At 37.6% G+C, this 25,573-nt stretch overlaps 1 protein-coding gene across 1 annotated transcript in view; it reads left to right on the top strand.

Annotated features, from left to right (window-relative positions):
• LOC119419011 (poly(rC)-binding protein 3) overlaps positions 1 to 25,573 on the top strand; it is a gene marked incomplete in the record, with an annotated part of 64,048 nt that overhangs the window by 21,445 nt on the left and 17,030 nt on the right. The window contains 5 exon segments of the mRNA XM_037686306.1: positions 6,136 to 6,192; positions 6,360 to 6,425; positions 7,112 to 7,217; positions 7,395 to 7,507; positions 25,430 to 25,573. Coding sequence (XP_037542234.1) covers positions 25,508 to 25,573 — 66 coding nt within the window.

Genomic DNA, 25,573 nt, shown 5'->3' on the forward strand with positions numbered 1-25,573 from the left:
TGCATTTGCTCGCTTCCTCCTTTTTAAGTTGCAGGGGTCACTGGTGCGCAAATTCAGCAGTCACTGTGTGTGAGTGAGAGAGTGAATGATTGTTTGTCTCGTTTGTCTCTATGTGACCCTGTGATGGACTTGCGAACTGTCCAGGGTGTACCCTGCCTCTCACACAGTGATTGCTAGACATGGGCACCGGCGACCCCCGTGACCCAAAATAGAAGAAGCGGGTAAAAGATAATGGTTGGATGGATGGATGGATGGATGTTACTCTTTGAAACTATGTTTTAATAAAACTTTCAGCTCTAGATTTATTATCTAACACAAGTGATTTGCGCTCTCTATAACAACATGGACCTTCATAAAATTCAGGTTTTATAAATAACCTGTATGCACAGATGTGGCACAGTGGCTCAGCAGGTAGACCTGTTGCTTCTCGGTGAAAAGGTCGCTGGATTCAATCCCAGCTGGCGGCCTTTGTGGGTGGAGTTTGCATGTTCTCTCCATGCATTTGTGAGTTTTCTCCCGGTAATGTGCTCCAGTTTCCTCTCACAGACCAAAAGCATGCATGTTAGGCTGATCGGTAACTCTAAATTGTCCATAGGTGTGAGGTAGGGGACACCCTGGACAGGTCTGGAGTCCATCACAAGGACAGAGACAAAGAAGAACAACCATTCACTCTCACTCACACTTAGGGACAATTTAGAGTTACCAATCAGCCTAACATGCATGTTTTTGGTCTGTGGGAGGAAATCAAAGTGCCTGGAGAAAATCCACGCATGCACGGAGAGAACATGCAAACTTTACCCAGATAGGCCCCCGGACCAGGATTTGAACCAGGGACCTGCGCACTGAGAGGCAGCAGCTCTACCAGTTGTGCCACGGTGCTGCCCCAAAGAGTAACATTATCTGCTAAATTTAAGAGCGGGGGGTGATTTGTTTTGTTTCCTTTTATGTGTGTAGTAATATTGGATATTCACATGGAATTTGTTTGGATCTTTTCATTGTGCAGCGTTGTTGTTAGCTAGCCATGCCTTAATATGGGAAACACAATTTACTAATTCAGCTAACGTGTAATTATGAGTCATAGAAGGAACAGTACAGTTGAATGTCGTCAGCATACAAATGGTAAGACATATTATTGAAGCTAATCTTACCAAGGGGTCTGATGTATCAAAGGAACAGAATAGGACCTATGACTGAACCCTGAGGAACACCATACAATAACGGAGTGATCTTGGACTGTATGTTATTCACAAACTTGGAAAAAACTATAAAAAAAAAACTCATTAAACTCAAGTTTACAGTGTACTGAAAACTTAAAAATGGGAACTGAAACAAAATTGTTCCGTAGCAGGGTTTGTTGTTGCAGTTGAAACTTATGTTGACTAGACGGCTGTAAATTTTAAGGTACGACAAGTTCGGTAAACTTTAAATCCCCACAAAGGTAAGATGGAGCGAGCGCGCTCTCTGTTGGGATTATGTAACACATTAGTTGTTATGTTAGTGTGATGCTGAGGTTTTGAAATGCTGCTCACTCAGCGTCAGCAGTCAGGAGCAGAAAAAAAAAATGCTTCAGTGAAAACGCTAACTCCAATAAACACAGCACCGACTAATCCCTCCTTACAAATGACAAATCATCTCTTACGCACAAAGACTTCAAAGCAAACGGTTTCTTGCTTCTCAGACTTCAAATGATGGCTTTTCTCTGACAGAAGTTCACCAAACAAACCACTTCAGGCCAGCAGCATTTGCTAAAATGCTCAGTAGGGCCAGCTAAGCTCCTGATATTGGTCTGTGTGTGTGAGTGACCATTTAAGTGCCGTTCAGCCCCTCCTGAGTGTTTGTGGGTATAAGCATTTCCTCGGACATTTTTGCCAGCTTGCACCTTGTGTTTGTGTGTCCTTGAGAATATGTTGGTTTTGTGCATGTGCGCTCGACGGTGCATTAAAGGCTTTCTGTGGGTGCAAGTGTGCAAGGGAGCACATCTATGTTTTAAAATGGCACGCTATGCTGTGGCTTAAATGCTTTTAAAGTCTTGGTTATAGAAAAAAAACGAAAATAATATATAAGTTACATTTAGTATAAAGTGAAGATGTGCTTGATCACTGACCCTTGGCTTGTCTACCTGATTCACCCTGAACTGTTTTATTTAAAGTTACTTTTGACTTGAATATTGTCTGATGTTTTCCACATTCACTGTCCTTGGACTCAGTCAGCTACAATCTGAATAATGTTTACTTGTTTCTATGATTTTAAGAAAGAAAGAACAAAATCATTAATTAAGTTTGTTTTGTTTGATTATGACAGGTGTGAACATGAATAATGATGATTTTTGTGTTCAATCATTGTAATGGAATCATGTTAAATTGTAACGTTGTCTCAGTTCTGTTGTCAGAAAATAACTTTTCCTTGAGAGACACTTTTCTGTAAGTGTTTTTTTTTGTTGTTGTTGTTGCCAGAATCTGTTTACCTGTATGTAAAAGGGGAGTTGCTTTTTCATTCAATCTTTATTTATGCAGGTTAGTCTCATTAAGCCTCAAGGACTCATTTACAAGAAAGACCTGTTTTTAACAAAGAATGATGACAACAGAAGACAATCTTAAAAGAAGGCATATAAATTTAAAAAACAGAAATACAAATAATATTAAAAAAAGAAACAAAAACAGCTACATTGTAAAGCCTTGTAAAATACTAAAAACAGGAACATGTCTGCGTCGGTTGTTCCCAGGAACTTACCAGATGTTTGAAGCCACATAGAGAGGTCAAGGGTGAGAGCTTCAGATCTTTTTGCAAGATATTCCATGATACAGGAGAGGAGTAGGAGAAGACCATTTTAACAAGTTCAGTCCGCACTGAGGGAACACTGCATGTAATAATGTCCTCAGTGCGCACGCTGTAGCTGCACTCACGCAGCGACATGTAGGAGATGTATGAAGGCAGCAGACCAAGAAGTGATTTAAAGATGAAAATGTACCAGTGTCTACGTGAAGTTAATGATGATCAATGAATACAGGGATGGTTAAAGTACAGCCAGTTATGAATCTTAGCGCACCGTGATAGACAGAATCCAACCTCTGCAAGATGCTTGTACTTTGTAGGAGCGTTCATGTAAATGTCACCGTAGTCAATGGAGGGAAGGAAAGTCACAGTTACAAGGTGTTTTCTAGCATTCAGAGTTAGACAGGATCTATTTCTGAAAAAGAAACCCGGTTTAAGTTTCAGTTTCCTTACCAAGTTTTCGATGTGGGGCTTAAAAGAGAGCTGCGAGTCGTTATAATGTTTGAGAGTTTGCCAAAACACTTCTGAGAGTTCAAACAAAGTTTCTATGTGTTACACTTTTCAGTTCGTATGTTTTCCCCATCCTGATGCGTTTGTCTGATTTCCGTCTTTGTTCATTTCTGAGCAAAGAAAACAAATTTGTTAAGTAATAATTTTTGTTAGACAGTTTCAGTAAACTATTGAAGATGAAACATTGTTGTTGTTCTCACTGTAAGACTCGTTTTTTTGGCCTAAAGTGTAAGCCAGCTGAAGGTTGTCAATTGCCAGCACACCTCATCAGCTGAGACACCGATCCTTGAAGTGGTCAGTGACTTTCAGCTACCTTGGGCAGTGCCTGGCCTGGCTAGTCCTCTCCTCATGGTCTATCCTGGTCTGACCCACCAGCAAAACCCAGAACGATGAGTGAACCCAGCCCTCAAACTGACCCAGTAAGGAGCTGGGATCTGGTGGCATGATGCAACTTTGGGTCTGGTTATGCCATTTTAGCTGATGCAGCTTGATCAATCATTTCCTGGCTTGCAGTGAAAACACATGACTTGATCCAGTCACATTAAATAACTTCTCTCAACCAAATTCAAAGTAAACTATTTAAATTACTGAACCTATATTAACTATTTAAACTTTGACTAAATTTGTGCATTTATAAAAGCCAAAAAATTCCTGCTCTGTTTTTTTTTTTTGCCTTATATAAAAGAAAATTAAAACTTGACTTGACAGAATTTTTTTGGGAGAAGCAGTGTAATTACCATCAGAGTGACAATAATTTATTTATTTATTTTGTTCCCATCTTGGCTTTCTAAATGTCTTTTTTATCAATGCATATTTTTTTTAACATTCTGAAGGCCTTTAAAAACTGTTTTGGATCCTGAAAGTTTGCTTGTTTTAAAGTGCTAAAACTTGTACCCATAAAAAGTGGGTTTATTTCTGTTTTTGTATAAAAGTATTAAAAGTTATAAAATAACTTCTTTGTTAAGGGACAATCATAAACATTTATGTCCACTTTTCTGGGCATCAAATTAATTTCTAATTTCAAAATAAAACCCAGCTAGTCACACAAACAGCCATCTTCATGAACACTGACAGGTGTTTCTAGTCAGCTGCTGACTTCTTGTTTATTACAAACTGTTTTTTTTCTGTAAAAAGAATAAAAAAAAACAAGTTTTTGTTGTTGTCAAGTTGTTGTCTTTAATTTAGCCTTGTCTTGTATTTTACTGATAAATGTACAGAGATGCAGCTTTCAGCTATAATTGTGAACCCAGCTGGAAGCAAAAAATAATCAGTTAATTAATTAACAGATGTGGGTACACAATATGTTGTAAGTTTATACGCGAACAGACAGTATAAATTTGTTATTGTCACTTCTGAAACGTCACATGGTCAATGTATTATAATTGAGTGCTGTGTTGAAAATGACAACATTGTGGTCTGAAGTGAAAGTAGGGAGCAGGTGGAAGAGAGTCTGGAGAGGTGGAGGAAAAAGAACTAATGAAAATGAACCTAAATAGAAACAGGTCCATCATGACATTTCAGGTTTGGAGACAAAGTTAGAAAAGATGCTGAGATGGTTTGGATATGTGCAAAGAAGGGATAGATATTTCAGATAAAGGATGTTGAATATGAAGAGGAGTGCTGGTGTGACAGAGGAGGAAGGATGCTGGGAAAGTGTGAGCATGAGGCAGATGATTTGCTGTGAAGACCGCTAACAGGAGCAGCTGGAAAGAAAATCATTGCATTCTATTTTTTATTTACATTCCATAAAACATCTTCACTTTTTCAGACATGGAGTTTCACCTCAAATACAAATACAAAATTGTACATATTTAGCTAATTTTTCGATTGAAAAGGCACATTGAGGTGCTCTGAAGGTGTGCTTTCCTCTCTCCTCCATTCATGTAAACACCGAGTTTTCTAAAGTAAAAAAAAAAAAAAGTTAACGATTATACTAGGGTTGAGGTTCTGTTATGCACATGTACATTACATGTGTTTGTATGTGGTTGTGCGTTACCTGTGGACACAAGGAAGTTAAGTTAGCGGCTGCCTCCCATTCAACACATCCTGTTGTGTGTGTGTGTGTGTGCACAAGTGCTGGAAGAAACTAAAGAGAAGGCGCAAGATGAATTTACAGTTGGTGACGGGTGAGTCCTTCACAAGATGGGGTCAGCATTACATTCTGGAAAAAAGGATGACATTGTGAGGATATTTAATGAGAGGATAAGAGCCGAAACCAAGGGAGGGGGAATTAGCCTTTTTAGATATCATTAAACATTGATGCTGTCAGGGGACTGCAGCACGCTGGGGCTCCTTTTCCATGACTTTCATGCTGTGTGCTAATAGAGCTTCACCTCTGGGGACCTCCAGCCCCCACACCCACCGTTAACTGTAGATTATAGGAGGCTATTCACTGCCTCTTCGTTCTTTCTCTCAAGTGCAGTTTTACTGCAATATAACAATTTAAAACAAACCTTATTTTAGGATAACTATAGTTTGTAAAACCTGAATGAAGTAGTCGTTGTGCTTTTTATGTTAAACCTAAAATAATAATGAATTTTCAGCACAAATGTACCAATTATTTGTCAACTTTAGGTGTCACTTTTCTTCTCAAGTGTTTTTTTTGTGGTTTTCACCTCCAACTGAATTGTGTTGTTCACATGAATCACCAGCAGAGGGCAGTAAGATCCTCCAAAAGAGAGGAATCAGCCTTTCATCGTGTATCCACAACTGTTTTGTGTGTTTGGTTTGTACATGAGTGTGTGTGAATGAATGCACCTAATCTCTGTGATACCAGAAGACGGTGATAGATGGAGCTGCTGCACAAAACTCAGCTGACCTTTATTTTGAAAGAAATGTATTCATGTTTTGCAGGGTTTCTTTTCTGGTCCTCCTCAGGAGAGCTGACTGTGAGGATCTCACCTGCACAAAGTAAGAAACAGCATTATTTCTATGCTAAACCAATAAATAGCTTACATGTGGCCTCTTTTTACACTAAACACTTTGAACCTTGAGTTTATGCTGCATGATGTGCATTGAAATATTCAGCAGCACACTTGGAGCGTATTAACAATATTTTTAACTTCTTTTTCTAACAGATCCTCTGAGCCCAGCTGCCAAATTAATTTGGTTTAAAACCACTTTAGCTAAACTTGTGCAACAAAGTAAGTCCAGTTATGTACTTTGATTGCTCTAAGTAGATTTCTTTAATTATTCTACATTTTTTGGCCTGAATTACAATTTAAAGTTTTTTTTTGTATGGTAACCAAATTACAGTCCTAACTATTCAGCAGCAGTCACAGTGTTTGTATCCAGGACTTTTGTTTTTCTGTAATAATTAGTGAGGGTTGGAACATAGACAATTAAATGAAGAGCTTTTACTTTTGGCTTAGCTTCTTCTTCACTGTGACAGACCAGATCAGCAGCTTCATTACAGCAGACATGGCTCCGCTCCACTGATCTATCTCCTCCAAAGATGATGGGAAGAAAAGCATCTTTAGCAACAGAAAATATATACATTTAATTTATGGCTTTATTTATTTATGCATTTAGTTTTTTGCTTGCCATGGATGACTAAAAATCTGCACCATTCATGGTTTTTCTATACAAGTGAAGCAAAAGTGATTTTTAATTTCTTGGCTGTCAGATTTCTTTTTTCTATCAATTTTATTTAATAAATTCAGTTTTTCTTAAATTGCTCCAAGTGTTTGCAAATAAACATTGACACTCACTTTGCAGAGTTGATTTTTTTAATCAACTTGTTTTTGAGTTGTATCTGCTGCTGACAATCAAACTTGAATGTATGACATGCTGTTATCGTCTTAACCAATTATCTTTCTTTCTTTCTTAGATCTACCCATCAGACGTCCTGTCACTTATTTTCAGAGGGCAGCTGAAAGCCACAGGTCACATGACCTGGAAGAAAAAACCCAGGAGATTTTTGGGATCGCTCTTCGGTAAGACATGTTAACATCATTGATTGTTTCTGGTTTTACTGACCAGCTGTTCTTAAAATTTGGTCACGGAGAAAATTAATTTGCTTATAATTAATTAACTGAAAATCTAATAGATAATACAAAGTATTTGTTTAAATCTGCTGCAAGCTAATTATATTTTTGTGTGTTGGGTTTTAGCATGGGCCGCCTGCCAAGCTGAAGGGAAGTCAAAAGGCTGATGATCTGATTCTCAGTGGAACGAGCTCTGCTGTCCTTTATGCTCTGGGAACACAACTCCCAGAATAAATCAGGTGAGGAAACAGATTAATTGGTATGTCAATGTAAAACTGATGAGGGGCATCACTGAGACGTTTAAACATGCAAGCGTCAGGAAGAAATGGGTCACTAATGCTTACATTTTTCAGGAAAAAAATATGGGGGTGTGTGATTACATTTTTGCTCACTTTTCATTTATGCTTTTAATTACCGTAATTTCCAGACTATTGAGCACACCCGAATATAAGTCGTTCCCATTAAATTAAAAATGAATAAATAATATTGTACTTAGGCTGCACTTGTCTATAAGCTGCAGGTGTCCATGTTGTAAGTAGGGATGCGGCCGATCCGATCCAGTATCGGCATCGGCCTCCGATACCAGCATAATTTACATATCGGATTTTTCTGATCCAACCTGCAGATTTCCGATCCAAGATGCATGTTGGCTTCAAACTATGGAATGGATTTCCTGAACGGAGGCGTGTCTCATGAACCTTATTAAGACCCGCCTCACATTCAGGAAATACCTTTCATAGTTTGTAGCCAGCTACAATGTGAGGACTGCGCGAGTAGCACTGTGGCTAACGACTAACCAACTTTTTATCAAAGCATATCTGTCGTGTGGAAGTATTTTACACTAGAAACACCACAAAACAAGATGGAAACGTGCAATGTCTGCAGAGCCATAGCACCACATTAAACCTCTCTCTCTTGCATATCTTCCGAACCATAATTATGGACTTGATTTGATCAGTTGGTCCCTCAACTCAATTTACAACATTTCTTCGAAGAGAAGACAGGCTTTAGGCGAGCCGATTTGCCCTGTTGGCACGCACGCAGCTGGATATCTCATCGACTGGAAGACTTGATGATGGGTCTATCTCTGCTGCCATCTGTGGATTTTAAGGATGCATATTTAATTGGATTTACGATAACTGGTTCCTGCTTTTTGGATTTGGATAGTTGCTGGTTTTATCTACAATCAAGGAAGTCGTCGTCAGCAAATTTGGATCCGATCACGCTGCTTGCCTTTATGATGGCTTGGTTCGTGTCTCGAGTACCCAGACTCAAATGCTTTGGGCTGAATGGATTAGATCTTGGGGATTTTACTCAGTCACGTTCCATTGGTGTGGCCATGTAATTTGGACATTTCGGAACCGAGTCGACCAACACAGACTCAACGTAGATGTCATTAAGTTCTGTCTGTCCCCAAAACAACTGTGTCTTTATCTGAATATAGCTCCCTTGGCTGGCCTTGAAGGCCATCTTCTCTGAATTTGCCTGGAGAACATGTGATCTGACGCTCATCACCCCCTCCCTGAGGAATTTCCAACTGATAACCAGATGAAACCAAAATTAATATTTATCTCCCCCTTATTTAAAAAAAACAACTAAACAATCACTTAAATTTAATCACTTTTTAATATCCACTTTAAAGCTAGGGAAAAAAAACACATTTTCTTAGTGGAATTTAATTCTAACTTTGAAACTTATCCAACAATATAAAATTTACCTCAAGTTGCCTTTTTGGACATGCATGCATATATTTGTACAAATTATACTTGAGAGGAGATTATTACAGCCTCATATAAAATCAATAATGATGATGATATCGGAACTGGATCGGTATCAGCCGATATCGAGATTTAGGTATCGGGATCGGAAGTAAAATAATGTGGATCGATGTATCCCTAGTTGTAAGATGAAATATTTTCACAGAAAGATTTTTTTAAACTTTTAATTAAATATGTGCCGGTAACGTACACAAATATGTACAGTAAGTTTATTTTTTCCTTAACAGTGCCGGTAACACGACTGGTAAAAAAGAGAGGAAAAAAGAAAGCCTACCAGAAAGTCATTGATTGCTAACTTCAAATCCCACTCATCCCCTCTGTGACCTGTTTCATTTTTTCAATTTCATTGTTCAGATTTTTTTAAACTTTTATTTAGACAGGTAGTCTCATTGAGTCACAAGGACCCACCCCCCATGAGAGACGTGCATTGAGCAGTTCTGTGAGCACCCAGGTGCGATGAGGCTAAATGTTTTTGGTGACATGAAACTGGTTAGCCCATTAAAAAAATAAAAATCCATAAATTATTTGCAGCATTGTATAAGCCGTGTGTTCAAAGCCTGTGAAAAAAGTAGCGGCTTATAGGCTGGAAATTACGGTATGTAGTTCAGTATATTTTTAAATGATGAGGAACATAATATTTTATTGTAAGTTGAATCACTTTGCAAAAACATGTCAAGTTCCTTCTCTCGTTCTCAAAAACAGGCAGGATCGACTCGATAACAGTTAGTGCCAAAAAAAAACCAGTGATCTGTTAGCACTCAGGGTATGTTTAGGATGACCCTCAGCATCTACCATGAGCTCAAATTTAAAGCAATGTTTTTTTTTTGTTTGACTAGCTGTGGCAGCCATCTTGACCACCATCAAGTTATTACCAAAAGATAATTTCTTGTGGATTTTCATCCAGTGATTACTTTCTGAGAGTTTCATAATGATCTGTCCAGTAGTTAATGAAAAGTTTTGCTAACAGACCAGCAAACATGTGCATGAAGGACACAGTCAATTACATGATTGTCCCCCTTTAAGGGCAGCAGGTAAATACAAAACAGAACTAATTAGCGCCTTTAATTAAATGTAGCCTGTGAAAGAGACAACTAGTGCAATATGTGTTTTCAAAACCTTTCCAATGATTAGTTGAACTTCCTCTACATGATTTTATTGTAGAGTTTATTCCTTTCCCAATTTAGAATGACAGCCTTAAATAAAAAAATCAAATAGATTTACAACTTAAAAAAAAACAGAAAGCAGCAAATTTATCACCTCAAACTGGAAAATGTGTATTCCTCTATAGATTTTCCAATTTACACTTGAACCACAAAATCGGCCTCTGTGACGAATTTAAACTAATCTGAGCTGCCGCCACACATTATGGAGGAGCCCACGTGTGTTGCTGTGACTAACGCCGCCTGGCTTCAGCTTTCTTAAAAGTTTTGAGGAAGAAAGGAATACAGATTCACATATTTCCTTTCAGGATTCTGCTGCCTATTTGCCTACCCCACTTCCTGTTTGTGCTTAAATCCTTTGAGCGTGTTTGCGTGCCTGTGCATTCACCTGCGTGTGTTTTGATCATTTATTACTCGCAGCTACGCTTCATCGTGTGCAGAATGAGGTAAATCTAAGCTGACTGTCTTTACTGCGTTGGACTGATCCGACTAAGACTGAAGATACTGGCTTCCTGTCAGAATCCTGGAAGGGAGGATGTCTGTGCTTCTGCTCCCTCTGACCATATTAACCAACCACACACACACACACATACACACACATGTTCTTGCAAACGTACATTTTGGGGACTTTACATTGACAACATACCTTTTTGGGACTTGACATTGACTTCCATTCCTTTTTATAAATTAACCCTGGCCCATACCCTAAATCTAACCATTACTAGTACATGCCTAACCTTAGCCCTAACCCATCCACAGTTCACACCTTAGTCCTAAACCTAACCCCCCAATGAGACTTAGCCTTATGGGGACCTGGCTTTGGTCCCCATAAAAAGCAGTTGGTTCTCACAATGCATGATTTTTTGGGGTAAAATTGGTCCCTACAAGGTAATCTGAAGCAAAACACACACGCAAACTGCAACTACAAACTGTTTACTTAAAAATACTTTTACACAAACAGATCAAATCACTTCAGACCACAGAAAAAATTTATTTTATTTCTGATCACAAACTCTTGGTTTCCATTTATTTTTGAGCATTTTATTTTTTTCTTTTGATATTCAGATTTCTGGGGATAACAAAACAAAGTTAGTCTCAGAAAACATCACAGACGTGAGCTCGTTGTGATCTTTGTTGCAAATGGTTTGTTGAGTACTTATGTACAAGGTTAGCTCATCACAAAGAATAAAATCACTACGGTAACTGAAACACATTCAAATAAATCATGAAGATATAGAGCAAATGTAGTTTTATTTATTAAATTAATTTTGTTTTTACAAATATTTTCTAAATGTTGTAATATTTCTAAATATGTAGTTGTTTTAGTTTTAGCCGATATTCTTTTTTATAATTGTTTTATCTGTTTGAGATGCAACATCATTTATTTAAGGTGGTAGAGAACCATTGTGCAAATGTTTTAAAACAATAATATAACATTATGAGACAGATTTTCCAAAAGGTATGAAATTCAAAACAAAAAGAAGCATTGTGCAATAAAATCAGGGGAATTATATAAATAATAATTCATATTTTCTACAGGAATAACAGAAGTGAAACAGAAATATAAATTTAATTCAAAAGTTCAGATTTAATTTAAATATGTGAAAAGAAGAGAGTGTCTTAAAGCTGTTCTGAAAATTATTCAAAACATGTGAAGACAAGAAAACAAAGCGTCATAGATTTATTTAACTGGGTTTTGTGTCAGTCAGTAACAGCTTGTATGAAATGACAAATATGACAAACAATATAAGCAGGTAATGTAAATAAAACCATCTTAATGATGATACTTGCATTACTTGAAGGAATATGTATTACCCATCACCTTGCATGCAAAAGTTTTAAACAAAAAACACAATTTCTTAATGCTTGGAGTGAACATTTGGAATGACTCTCAGCTACTACCACGCTAAACTTTGCTCAGTATCAGGTTCAAATCCCGGTCTGGGGGCCTTTCTGGGTGGAGTTTGCATGTTTTCTCCGTGCATGCGTGGGTTTTCTCCGGGTACTACGGTTTCCTCCCACAGACCAAAAACATGCATGTTAGGCTGATTGGTAACTCTAAATTGTCCCTAGGTGTGAGAGAGAGAGTGAATGGTTGTTCGTCTCGTTTGTCTCTATGTGGCCCTGTGATGGACATGCGACCTGTCCAGGGTGTACCCCGCCTCTCGCACAGTGATTGCTGGACATGGGCACCGGCGACCCCCGTGACCCAAAATGGAAGAAGCGGGTAAAGATATTGGATGGATGGATGGATTTTTGAGGCCTATGTTTGTTGTTTTCTTATGTTTGGAAAGTTAATTTCACTCTGTTCTCGGCAACAAAAGCATAATTTGAGTAAGTGTCCTTTGTGTGTGTGTGTGTGGGGGGGAGGGGGGGTCAGCTTTTTGGACCATGGACAATACAAAAGGCTGATCAAAGTTCTGGAAAATCCTCCAGCTTTCAGTCACTACAAGAGATTCATAGAAAGATTGATAAAGTTGATCAACTCGTATAGATGATACCACATTATATCTATTGAAAAATGTCCAATTTCCATCTTGATTATTTTATCAACTGAAATTTTTAGCCAAGTTTTATGAATAATTATCCAAATGTCTCATTTCTGGTAGATTTCAGTAAAGGTTTACCATGAACTGAAAATAAAAAGATTATAGCCCAAGTTTTGTGTTTTGCTCAATATTGCTAATTTTGAGAAAATTGTTTTTTTCATCCGTTTTGTTGTTTAACTTATACTTTATATATATATTTTAAAAAAAAGATTACCAGCTAAATTACAGAAAGTCTGCATTGACCTCTTAAGCCTGCTGGACAAAATTACACTGTACTTAAACTGAAGTTGTGGGCTGAACAAAATCACTCCAAGGGCTGCTAGTGGCCCTCGGGCCACACTTTGTACACCTGTGGTTTAGGACATATTTTACTAACAAACAGCTACACAAACAAATCTACAATAGTTTTGACATTATAAACATAAATGTGTTTTTCATCTTCTTTGGTTTAAAGAAAACTGATGTAAATATTCTCCCAGAGTGCGGTGATGCGTTTGTGAGCTGCATTATTTAGAAAGCATAAAGCTGCATGATAATCTGAGCCGTGCATATAAATAATCCCACTGCGTTTCAGCACAGACAGGAATTTACTTTGCACAGTTTTCTTTCTGCCTGCAAAGTTTAAATAGTTTTAGAACTTTTGTTATATAATTTTATTGACTTTAATTTTGGATTTTACACAAACCTTCATGCCGGCATCGACTTTTGACTTCAGGTTCAAAGATGTGAAAAACGACTGCAGCCGTCTCAGAGGACAAGTGTTGATGTTCCTACTGAGACACAATGTTCAGTTCTGAGACACATGATTCAGAAAAACATCTCAAGAATAATAACAATTTACGTTCAGTTATTTAATGCCTTCTGTCCGCACTTTAAGAAGTTACAGATGCCATTAAACTAATCAGCTTTCAGATTTATTTACCAAGACAAAATTGGGCAGTTTGGTAAATTGGCAACACTTTTAATAGCATTAGCTAGATGTAGTGTATAAAGTCCTGGTCAGTAAATTTAATTAAATTTTAATTTCACACCATATATTGACTGAATTATTATAATTTGTAGTCAGATATTTATGTTACTGCAGTCAAATACATGATAACTGAACTATAGGGTAGGTAATATTTCTGTAGATAACATTTTAAATAAAATAACAGCCAGATAGTTCTTCTGTCTGTTCATAGCTTTTCATTTGCATTAATGTTCATATTTAATTGTTGCTTTGTGTCTTTTCATAAACACGTAATGTTGGAACACCAACTGCTCATTCAACTCCTAAATACAATATGTATTTATGTCTGCCCAAAGAGATCATATGCAAACAAAAATATGTAAATAAAAAAGTCACCATGCATTTTATTTTAGAAGCAAAATGGTTTAGAATAATTTTTTTAATACAAAAGGTTTTTTTTACTGATAGAGAAAGTCCCCTGATCTCATGAAACAGTAAAAAGTTTTGTGTTAAAGGTGTCTTTAAATATCTGTACTCGTTTTTGTCTGTTTTTGGCTGCTCCCTTTGTCAGGGGTCGCTACATCAAACAAAGATGGCAGTTGTTTATGCGCCAGATGCCCTTCTTGACACAACCACAGACCACCGAGCTACCACAGCCCTCTGTGTGGAGCAGAGAGCTGCTATATAGGGCACCCAGGGGAGCAGATGGTGTGTGTGTGTGGGGGGGTTAAGGGCCTTGCTTAAGGGCTCAGAATGGGGAAAACAAGGGTGGAGGCTTCACCTTTCCCACTCACATTTTAATGTTGTTGATCTGGGGAGTCGAACCGGCAACCTTCCGTTCACACGCTCTAACCTCTGCATCACCACCACCCCAGGAAATGTCTTACTTGAATGTCAGTGATGCATAATTTATGACATTGTGGCAAGAATAACAGGAATTCCAGCAGCAATTTTAATTTTATTTATGTTTATTCAAAATATGCATTGAATAATATTAAGTATTTAGTAAAATATTGATCGTACTCTACAAGCCTGCAGAAGTTCTTTTCAATCCTGGGCCCAACGTCCACAAACCCAACATGTTGGTGTGGCGTGAGAAAAACCCGCCTTTGGCTAAATGAAAACACAAAAAAATTATAACGACAGATGCAAAGTGTAACCTTTAAGTTGCACAAGAATGGAGGGGAGATCTGAGCAGGACAGAATCCAAATGAACAAGCTCAGCCTGTGATGTTTCATGATAAGGCAACACGTGCTGATAAAACTGTAGCATGCTTCTACATGATACCCATTTTTTATTCTATTGAAAATCAGCATGCCTGATGCATAGAGGAAGATTAAGGTGAGGACAATAACCTCAACTTTGTGTTTCAAAGAGACATAAAAATGTTAGTGATGTAGTACACAACCACTTAAATCAGAGTCAGTCCCCCTTTCTTTTCCCCCATTGAGGAGTGAAGAGGGGGGATTTGGAATACTCTCTGTCCATCTATCTTTCAGTCCATCTGTGCCACATCAAAATCCAATATGGCTGCCACCATAAATATATGTTAGTGTTGTGAGCATGACATCTTGAAAAGTAAGTGAAGTACCAACTTTCTTTGAGAGGCTCCAATACATATTGGAGGTGGGTGAGCCCCTTTGGTTTCGTCCTGTGGGGCATTTAAAGAAAAAACAACCTGATGATGACTTAATTACTGAACAGATGAGATTTTATTAGCACAAAGATATAATAAATTGATGCATATAGGTTTAACCCCAGGTTTTTTTTTCACTGTAATAGTGCTGCGTGACTTCACACCCAGGTTGGAAAATCAATGGATTTTGCTCATTGCTGTGCCAAGCTATCTATTATTAGCTAAACAAGCACATAACATTGGATTCCAATGCATACCAATGCTTTAGTAACGTTTCCTAAAAGAGGTAGGGTATGTGCGCTACAGATATCTTAATCCAAAAACTAAACCAGCTAAAGTAATGGACTATTACTGCAGCTTTCACCATTTTTTACCTGCAAAGTAGCCATTTTGGATATTAAGGTCGAGATTGGTCAGCAGATTGCTAGATTGGAAATGACAAATTACCGTACTATTGCTTTAAAATAATCCCATTTTGACCCAAACTATACCCATACCTGATTGAGTACAAAAACCTTATTTTGCACCTGTCTCTATATACCCATCTCTTTTCTCATCGCACTGGATTCAACAAGTTTTGTACCAACTTTTACCTGGCAGCTGCATAAATGATTTAATCTACTTTATTCATTTATTTATTTTAATTAGGCTGCTCCCTTCTTCAGAGGTCACCACAGTGAGTGAACCCGCATGAAGAATTGACAGTTGTTTTTACACTGAATGCTCTTCCTGAAAAAACCAGACCATTGAGCTACACAGCTCTCTGTGTGGAGCAGAGGGCTGCCATCCGAGGTGCTCAGGGAGCAACTTGGGTGGTGAAGGGCCTTATTCAAGGGCCCAAAATGGGGCAAATGAGGGTGGAGGCAGATGTGCTTTTCCTTTCCCACTCACATTTCCATTGTCAGTTCTGGGATTCTTACCTTCCAATCACAGGCTCACCTTCTCTAACCACTGTGCTACCATTCATTTCCAAGGATTTCATACTGAATAGTTTTGAAATAAAGATAAGCAGATTTGGACCAGTTATGTTGATATTGTTGGAGCAGTGAGACCTAGATTTAGGCCTGGGTATTTTCTGCATAGCTCTGGATCTCAGGAGCAGCATAAACAGCAGGAACTTAAGCAAGTCTTTTTCTTTGGCACTTTGCAGTTTAAACACAGGATGCTAAAGTAATATAATGTCAAATGTCTAACTATAATAGTGCAACATAAACGGATTTACAGATAATACACAAAATAAATCCCAAAATTTAAACTTATTTTTGATTATGTATGTGCTTTTAGAGAGCCTAAACTCTAAGAATATTCCATTTCTGGTAATATGTATTACTGTTGACACATCATTTAATAGGTATGGAGTTTGTGGAGCTGGGGTGTGATTAGAGAGTTCAGACAATGCTGTGGGCATTTGGTCTTAAACATAATTAGACTCCTGGGGGGAACTCGATTTGTTTTGGGCTCAGCATTGGTCTTTTGTGTTTGCCTACATTGTTCTTGCTCGTATTATCTATCACATGTAAGCCCACCCTTTTGATTTCTGCAATTTATCTTTGAAAACGCAGTCATGAAGAAAAATGTAGCATTGGAAATGAAGTTAGGTCTCGTGCCACATCATTTATTATCTCTGAAAATATGTTTTGTTGAACGAACTCTCCGGTTTAATTGTAAGGGCATTTCACGGCTTGTAACAAACAAACATTTAGTTTTTCAAATAATTTAGTTCATCTCTTTTTACTATGGAAGTGGATTCACCTGGAAACCACAGGAGTGATTTGTTAGACATTTGATTCCTGATATCAAACTTCTGGAACCTTCAGGAACACAGTGCATGATCTGGAGATAGTTCTGTTTAAAAATAAATGGACTAGCTGTTAATACACCATTTTATCAGAACGCCTTGTGTTTAACTTAGCAAGGATATAAAGTATAAATGGCTAGAAAAGTCCACAACATTTATAAAATGCATTTAAAAATATCAGAGTTAACCAGTGCTGTGCAATCAAACCTAAAATGAAACAACTTTAATAAAAACAAGACAAGTGAAAGAATGGTAAAAGTCAAAAACTGTTTAAATACTCAAACTATTAATTGTAATTAAAAGCTAAAAATAACTCAAATAAATAATTAGTTTAATAAAAATCAGATAAAAAAATTAAGTCTGGTCCTCTGGACATTCAAAAGTAAGCAATGAATGTCCAGAGGACCAGACTTAACTTTTTTTAGATTTTTCTACCTGGATTATTGAGCATGCATCAGGATAAAAATCAGATCACTTTTAAGTAATTGATCAACTGCATTTCTTGATTGCAAACAATGTTAATAGTCAAGTTTTTCATTTTTCATAGCTTCAAAAGAAAATATTTAACAACTACTCCAAAACAGTCAAGTACAACAGTGATAACTTAGTTATCACTGTCAACAATTATTCCAGGACAACAATAGATGTATTAAATACACTGTTGGATTGTTGCCCATAGACATCATACTGATACTTTGTAAAATAAAAATAGTTTAGTTCAATTTACTCCTTATTAGTTGTCACTTTTTAAAGTACAATTTCTGAATTGTTTGAAACTAAAGGTGATTATTGAACTTATTACAGTTTTTAGATCTTGCCTGCTGAAAATAAAACTGTGAACAACACAATAATTTCATTTATTTCTGCCTTTTGTTAACACAAAATGTTCTCGTAAAGTTTTTATTATTGTTATTAATCCTGCAAATAAGATCAGGATGACGGCTGAACGGTTTCAAGCATTAAACCAGAATCATGCATGAATTTGAGTTAAGATTACGCACTGTTTGAAATTTATTTGACATTTTATTGTTATTAAGATTTTTAATTTTCTTTTATTTTTTGCCACCATGTCATTGTTGGAAAAAAAAAACACAAAACATCTACATTGCTGGCACATTTCCACTGGTATGCCAAGGCATGCATGCATAAAAGGCACCAACATTGTCAGAGCAGGAATAAATTAATAAACACAAACATAAAGCAGCAGATAAGATAAAAAAAAAAAACATGCAGGTGCTGTAACTGACCTGAATAGCCACAAACATGTTATCAGTAAATCATCAATACAGAGCCTCCTGCACACTCCCTTTGCATAGAAATGGAACCATCCAGTTGAATAAATTATCGTTGTGTTTGCTTGAAGCAATAAAAGCGAATGAAAATCTGAACTGCACGGATGTTTGCATGTAGACAGTGCAAGTAAGCAGATATCGGCTGCTTTTATCATATTAAGGGCTCCGGGCAACTGTTGGACAGATAAACTGATTTACCTGAAATCAGCCAAAAAAAAAAAAAAGGTAAAAGTAATGTTAGAACATTATATCAGTACTGTAAAAACAAATCACACAAATGGAAGCACAGAACAATGTTAGCAATGATGAAACATGTCACTCAGAAGAACAATTGTTTGCTCCCTCCAACCCCGACACACGCCCTGAGGGACATCCTAATCTGGATGTCTTCATGTCTTTTGCTTTTGCTCATGTCAAGGCGGACGTTTGACAATGCAGTGGTCAAATCATAGCAGGGTGGTCGGATCAGCTTCCACAATCTTGGGTTTATTCACCCATCACAAGCTGTGGGTGACGTCAGGAGCCGTGATTCATCACCCACATGACCATGACCATTCATTGCCATTTTTGCTATGTGTCCAAGCAATAGGAGGACGTACGTTTTGCAAATCTTTTAAGCGCTGAGGTGGTGATCAAGTTTGATCTTCATAAAAGGTAAATAATGTCTGGATTTTTCTAGGTGATGTCCCAGGTTTGATGTAACTGTCCCTGGAGCATGAAAGAACAGTTAAACTAGTGGTAGATTTCTTAGAGAAGGCCCTCTCTGATACACAATGGTATTATATCATACAAAAATAAAATGTTTACCAATAAACTGCCACATACTGATACAATCTTAAGTCTTATGATAATTTGGCATGTCATTAAAACTATACAGGGTCTGTCACTGACTTATTAGTTGAGTTTAAATGTTTTCTCAGGTTTTTTTTTACTCTTTTGTAAGCTATAAGTCAAGTTGGTTAACAAAAACATGAGGATACTTTATTAATTGTATTATAATAGCAGCCATTAAAATTGTAGTAATGCGACACATAAATGGTTAACCGGTCAGGCGTGGTTTTTACTTGTGTCTTTAATGTGATTTAACAAGCTAAAACGTGCGTTTGAAGGTTATTTTATTTATTAATTACCATGTGTAAAATTGGTGCTTTTTGTTTATTTAATAATTTTCTGGTCAGACAGAAGACAAGACAAGAAACCGAGTTAGCCATCCAAGCTAATGCTAGGTGGCAGGAGAACAATACGAACACGCTTCAGCTTTTTTTTCTGTAAATCATCTTAACGGGGTCGACGGATTGGAGATGACAACCTGCTTTTGTTGTCTGGCTGATGGTCTGCTGGAAAGCAACTTAAAACACATCAACATATTTATATTTTGAGATTTCAACAAGACAGTGGGTATCCGAGAGAACATTTCTTGAAACTTGTTCTACAATAAGATTGCTCTAACGTTTGGTCACAACACTTTGAGGGGGTGTCTGCACATCGACTGCCTATAAATAAAGGTGGACAGTGCCAACCAGTCTGTAAAATTAGGCTATAGTAAGGATGGTGCCCTCTGTGACCACCCTGCATCTTGTCCAGTTCATTATTTAGATCAGTATCACCGGTGCGTCCTGTCCAGCTGTTGTTAATTATTTCTCATCTAGTCCGTGTATTTAAGTCTAGGTTTGTGTGTTATTCAGTGCCGGTTCATTGTTGGGTATGGTTTCGTCCTGGTCTAGTCCAGTTTTGTTTATATCCCGTCATGTGAGTTTGGTTGCCATGTCAGCCTATTTATAGAATATTTCCTTTCCTTATTAAAAGTATATTTAATTTTACAACCTGGCCTTCGAGTCCTGCCAGAACCACTGGGTTTGTTCCTGTCTTGTTCAGCCTTAAAATCATGACGATAGTGGTAGAAATCAAAATTGATCTAACGTCCATTAAGTGCATATATATTGTTGGCTTTTTAAAATGATTATTTTTACAAAGAAAGTTGCAGCCGTCTTTTAAAAAAAACCTTACATTTCTTGAATGTCATAGTCAATCCAGCCTAATGACAGACAGACATACAGACAGACAGACATTTTATTAATCCCAAGCGGGGAATTCGGGGCACCCAGTAGCATTTCCTAATTATAAAAAAAATGCATATAAAATAATCAAAAAGAAGCAGAATACACACAATTGAAAAAGACAAAGATGCTTATGCACAAGTTAGTGGGGAGTACTAGTACATGATTATATATGCACTTCCTGTTGGAATTCCATAAATTGATGACAGTGTAATTTTGCTGAAGTTTATAATGTAAATTGCATAAATAATGTAGTAAACTGTAGATTCAGTTCAGTTTTTGTTTCTCAAATCTAATTTTACAATATTGTGCTAATACCTGTGCATCCTAGAAATAATAATAATAACAATAATAATAATGGATACATTCTCCTTCTAATTGTCCTGTGGCTACACCTACTTTATCCTACAGAGTCTTACAAATATGTTCATTCTCTTTGAGGTTTTTAGTCAAGACAATGTTGATTATTGCTGGCTACAGGCAAAAGACGCATTTTGTGTTTTGGCCTGCATTATCACATTCTGTCGGTTAGTCGAACCGAAGGTGCAGGCAGACACAGGGACTTGAGGGGTAAATAAATAAATTAATAACATTTATTAAGGCAGAGAGCAAAGGGCTGACGTGGCAGCAATACCTACAAAATGGAAGGAAGTGGAGACACGGAGGGAAACAGAACTAGACAACATACAGGACAATGCACAGACAAGGAGGAAAACCAAGATGCTGACTTATATACAGACAGTAACAACAGATGACAAAACAACTGGGGAAAAGACAATTAGGAACAGGTGGGTGTGGCAGGAACTGGAGCAGACCACAAGGGGGAGACACACTAGGGCACAAACACAAATCCTCACGCGTCTCTATATGTGTGTTAGCAAAATACTGTATATAATGAATCTCTGGGCATTTTTTAATGAGACTAATAAAACGTCATCTACAACTGATGAATGTTTGGAGTCAATCCTCCTCAAGATAGTCACCACAGCAAATTGATCTTAGCTAACAAAAGAAAGGGCAGTGTTACAGATATTGAGCTATAGTATGGTGTAGTAGTAGCTGAGAATCATACTCAATAAATACTCCAAGCACAGCATCTCACAATATCAATGAGATCAATTCAATTCAGTTTCTTTATATAGTGTAAAGTCATAACAGAAGTTGTCTCAGGGCACTGTACAGAAACATTCATAGAAAAGCCAATTAGTAAAGTTCTCTATCTAAGGAAGGAAGCCAGCAGATTGTGTTGAATCCTCACTTTGTCACAGTCTCCCACCCTGAGCAAGAACAAAGACAACAGTGGAAAGGAAAAACTTATTTTGAACAGAAATAAACCTCCAGCAGAACCAGGCTCAGGACAAGTAGCCATCTGCTTTGACTGGCTGGGACTGAGAGGGCAGGAAGGAGAAACAAACAAACACAGAATGACAGGCCCAGATGTAGATGCAGGTGTACCCCCTGATGGGAAAAGATAAAAACTCATGGAAAGGATAGAAAAAATTACAAATACAAAACGAAAAGACAGTAGCATAGTGAAGAAATGTGGTCAGTTTGTCCTCCAGTAGTCTAAGCCTATAGCAGCATAACTAAGGGATAGCTCAGAAAACCCAAGCCAACCCTAACTATAGGATTTATCATGAAGGAAAAACTTAAGCCCAGTCTTAAAAGTAGACCATGTGTCAGCCTCACAAACAGAAACTGGAAGTTGTAGATTAAACATATAAGATTTTACCAAAACAGCTCTAGCTCCATTTTTTTTTTTCAACATAAGATGATTGTAATGTCAAAATGGGATGAGGATTTGTGCATGACAAAGGTTTGTTCAAACATCATAGTTTGACAGTTTTGCATTTAGTTTTGCTATCAGTGCACCTGCTTTTTATGTTCAGGGTTGAGAGGGCCTCAAAGTCTAACCCACAGCTTTGAGCAAGGAGAGTGGATTTTAGAAAATTATACATGAAGTCTCAAGGAAAAAATTAATGGAACCACCAAAAAAAGGAAGCAATTTTGTATCATTTGAAATCATTCTTTGCAGCAGCAGCAAATTGTAAAGTAAATGGTGAGTGAGATTTAAACTTTGGGACATAACAATCCATACTCAGAATAATACCTGCTCTGGACCACAGTCTGAGATGGAGAAAGCTCCAGACATCATGTTTCAAAAGAACATTAATGTATTTACTGAAGGCACTGAGTTCATGAGTGAAAAGAGTCTGGATGATTATCTGACTCGAGAGCTTGTTAGCTGTGTTGTTTTCATCACAACCTGCTGCCTGCCACCTTTTTACAAAAACACCAGGATCATTATACCTGCAGGACACGTTCATATGAACAATTTTGTTTTCAGACATCTTGAACACCAGTGTCTGTGCGACGCTAAATGTATTCAAAGTGATGTGAAGAAGTCTGCCAAGCAATGTACAGAACGCAACATGAACCAAGAAAGATTGGTCATTTGTTCTGACAGCAGAGCTTTCATACTTATTTTACCCCTTTCTACATACCACATGCAGAAAAATGGCATTTCTTTTTTGCACTTCCATGGAACAAAGTACCGTTGCCACGTTTCCATCCGGTTTTTACTTTTTTATACATATAAACAACATATACTAGTCAGATTTAATTACAGTATAAGCACATTTACTGTAAGCATGAATTGACCACATAAAAAGAAGCAAACCAAACTAGCACAAACCTAACACTGAATGATTGATAATGCTTCATAATGATGAATAATTTATTTACTTCCACGGTGCCTGTGAATGTCCACAAAATACATAAAGGGAGTTATGGAGGTCAGCCACCCCTTTTTAGCTGATTAAGTCTGTCCTTGCCTCAAAGCAGCTGCTATAATTGCTTCTGTCAGTGATATGTCCCAGTCAAAACCTAAAAATATGGACAAAAAATAAGCTTAAATTGGGCTGTTCACTGGTTTTGGTTGTGAAAATAGAGCAATCTAACATACAAGATTAGCCAGGTTTCATGTTGATCAGTATTATAAGTGGACCGTAACGAACATACAGTACATGGGTTTTGTATAAACTCTGTTTAAATCTCATTTGGGTTTAGCAATCAAATAAGGAAATGCATGCAACACCTGTCTAGAACGTAGAACTGTCATGCAACAAACCCCGTTAAGGCCCAGTCATCGACAAAACCATTTATTACCCACATAGACTCCATATAAACAAGCTAAAGCAACTTCACTTCATTCTTAGGGTTGATACATTGCCTCCTCACTTGGTTTTAATGGAAAACATTTTCCTGATTGTGTTTGGGAACTGAAACAAAAGTAGCCCACATTAAGGCAGTGACTAGCTTGAAATTATAACCTGTAGCTAAATAGCCAAACAATTGTGGCATCATGAAGAGAAAAAGAATGAGGAAAGACTCCCCTGCAGCAGGAAGTTAACCGGCTTGATAATTATGTCAGGTAGCACAGGCTGCTGCTGGAAATTAACATTTGGACCATGTTCTCTGAGTGAAATGACAAAAGCTGGAGGATTTCATAACAAAGCTCATGCTCAAGGGGTACAAGCATATTGGAAGTTTGGAACAATATTAAAATCGATGCGTATTTGTAACACATGGAGACACTGGGGTTCATGTAAAGTAATCCCTGGCTTCGATTTAAAGACAGACAGCAGCACTTTTTTTAAGTGTCCTGATCACCAAGAATGTTGCCTAAATTAGCTAAAATTAAATTTGCATGACTCCTGTTCTTTAATTTGTTGCTATTTTCTCAATTGAACATTTGTGTTACTGCGCAAATATATGCGTGTGGAGTATGGATCAACAATCGCTAGAGGTGCTGACAATGGTAGACCGATACATTGGCTGGAAAGACATCAGCAATGACCTCAGAGATGCAATGCTGTTGTCAATCAATCTGGGAAGGGTTAAAGGTTATTCCCACATGATTTGGAGTCCATAATTCTACAGAAAGAAAAAAATATTTACAAGTGGAAAACATTTAAGACAGTCAGCAGCACTCAATGGGCTTGTGTACCCCATGCTCATACAACGCAGTTCCCTCTAATAAGAACCTGGCAGAATGATGTAGGTTTGCACAGTTGTATCAGATCAACAAAACTGCTTTAGAAATGTCTTTTGAACAGATGAGACCAGCAAAGAGATGTTTGGTCACAATGCACAGGTCTTGTCACAATTTCAGGAGGTTGTAACCCAGAATGCAGACGAACACGAGGAGCTCAAACCTCTTTGTTAAAGAAAAAACAAAAAAGCTGATGTGGCTGCAAAAACCTGACTTACAAAAACAAGGAGCAATTACAAAATCACCAAGAGAATCGCAAGGGGATAAGTGGATTGTGACATTCAACCAACAATGCTCTACTGATGAGAAGGTGGATGAAGACAGGATGTATAGGTCCAGGCTGATTAGTCAGTGAAGACACTTGGGGTGAATGCAACCTGGAAACAGGTGAGAGTAGATGTAGCAGGCTGAATGAGAACACAGGGAATCAATCACCTGAGGAGGAGTGAGTGATGGCACAAAGAACACAGGTGGACTGAAAAGAAAATGAAAACACAAATAAGTTAAACTAAACAGGAAATCAAACTTATAAAAACCCTGACAGGGCTAAATCTGGCAAAAACCACATGCAGTATAGCAAATCAGCACAAATTCAGAAGAGGTCCTTCTCCACAACTGATGGGCACTATGAAGAATTATCCCTGAGATTATGAAGCATAAACACACAAGCTTACTTCTAAACCACATATTATTGAACTATTTGTGATTGATTACTGTTAAAACTAATCGTATTTAATTTGTTTATTGCTGGTTTGTTGTTCATTTTACTTATTAGTCATCACATTTTTGTACCCCTCTTGCCCCAATGCATCAAAATGATCTCTGGTGAGGGGGTCATGTCATTGAAAATTATTATGTGTGTTTTTATGTGGTGTTAAATTCAATAGGTGACTGGTTGGCTGGAAAATCTCCGGACCCATTTGTCCTGTGAGGATATCCCATCACAGATCTCACCTCCCCCCAGCATGGAGACGACCAAAATCCAGCCAGGAGGAGGTTTGAATGTCACCCTGACCATTCGCCTCCTCATG

The sequence above is a fragment of the Nematolebias whitei genome, chromosome 13, assembly GCF_014905685.2.
Source record: "Nematolebias whitei isolate Nwh7 chromosome 13, NemWhi1, whole genome shotgun sequence".
Taxonomy (NCBI): domain Eukaryota; kingdom Metazoa; phylum Chordata; class Actinopteri; order Cyprinodontiformes; family Rivulidae; genus Nematolebias; species Nematolebias whitei.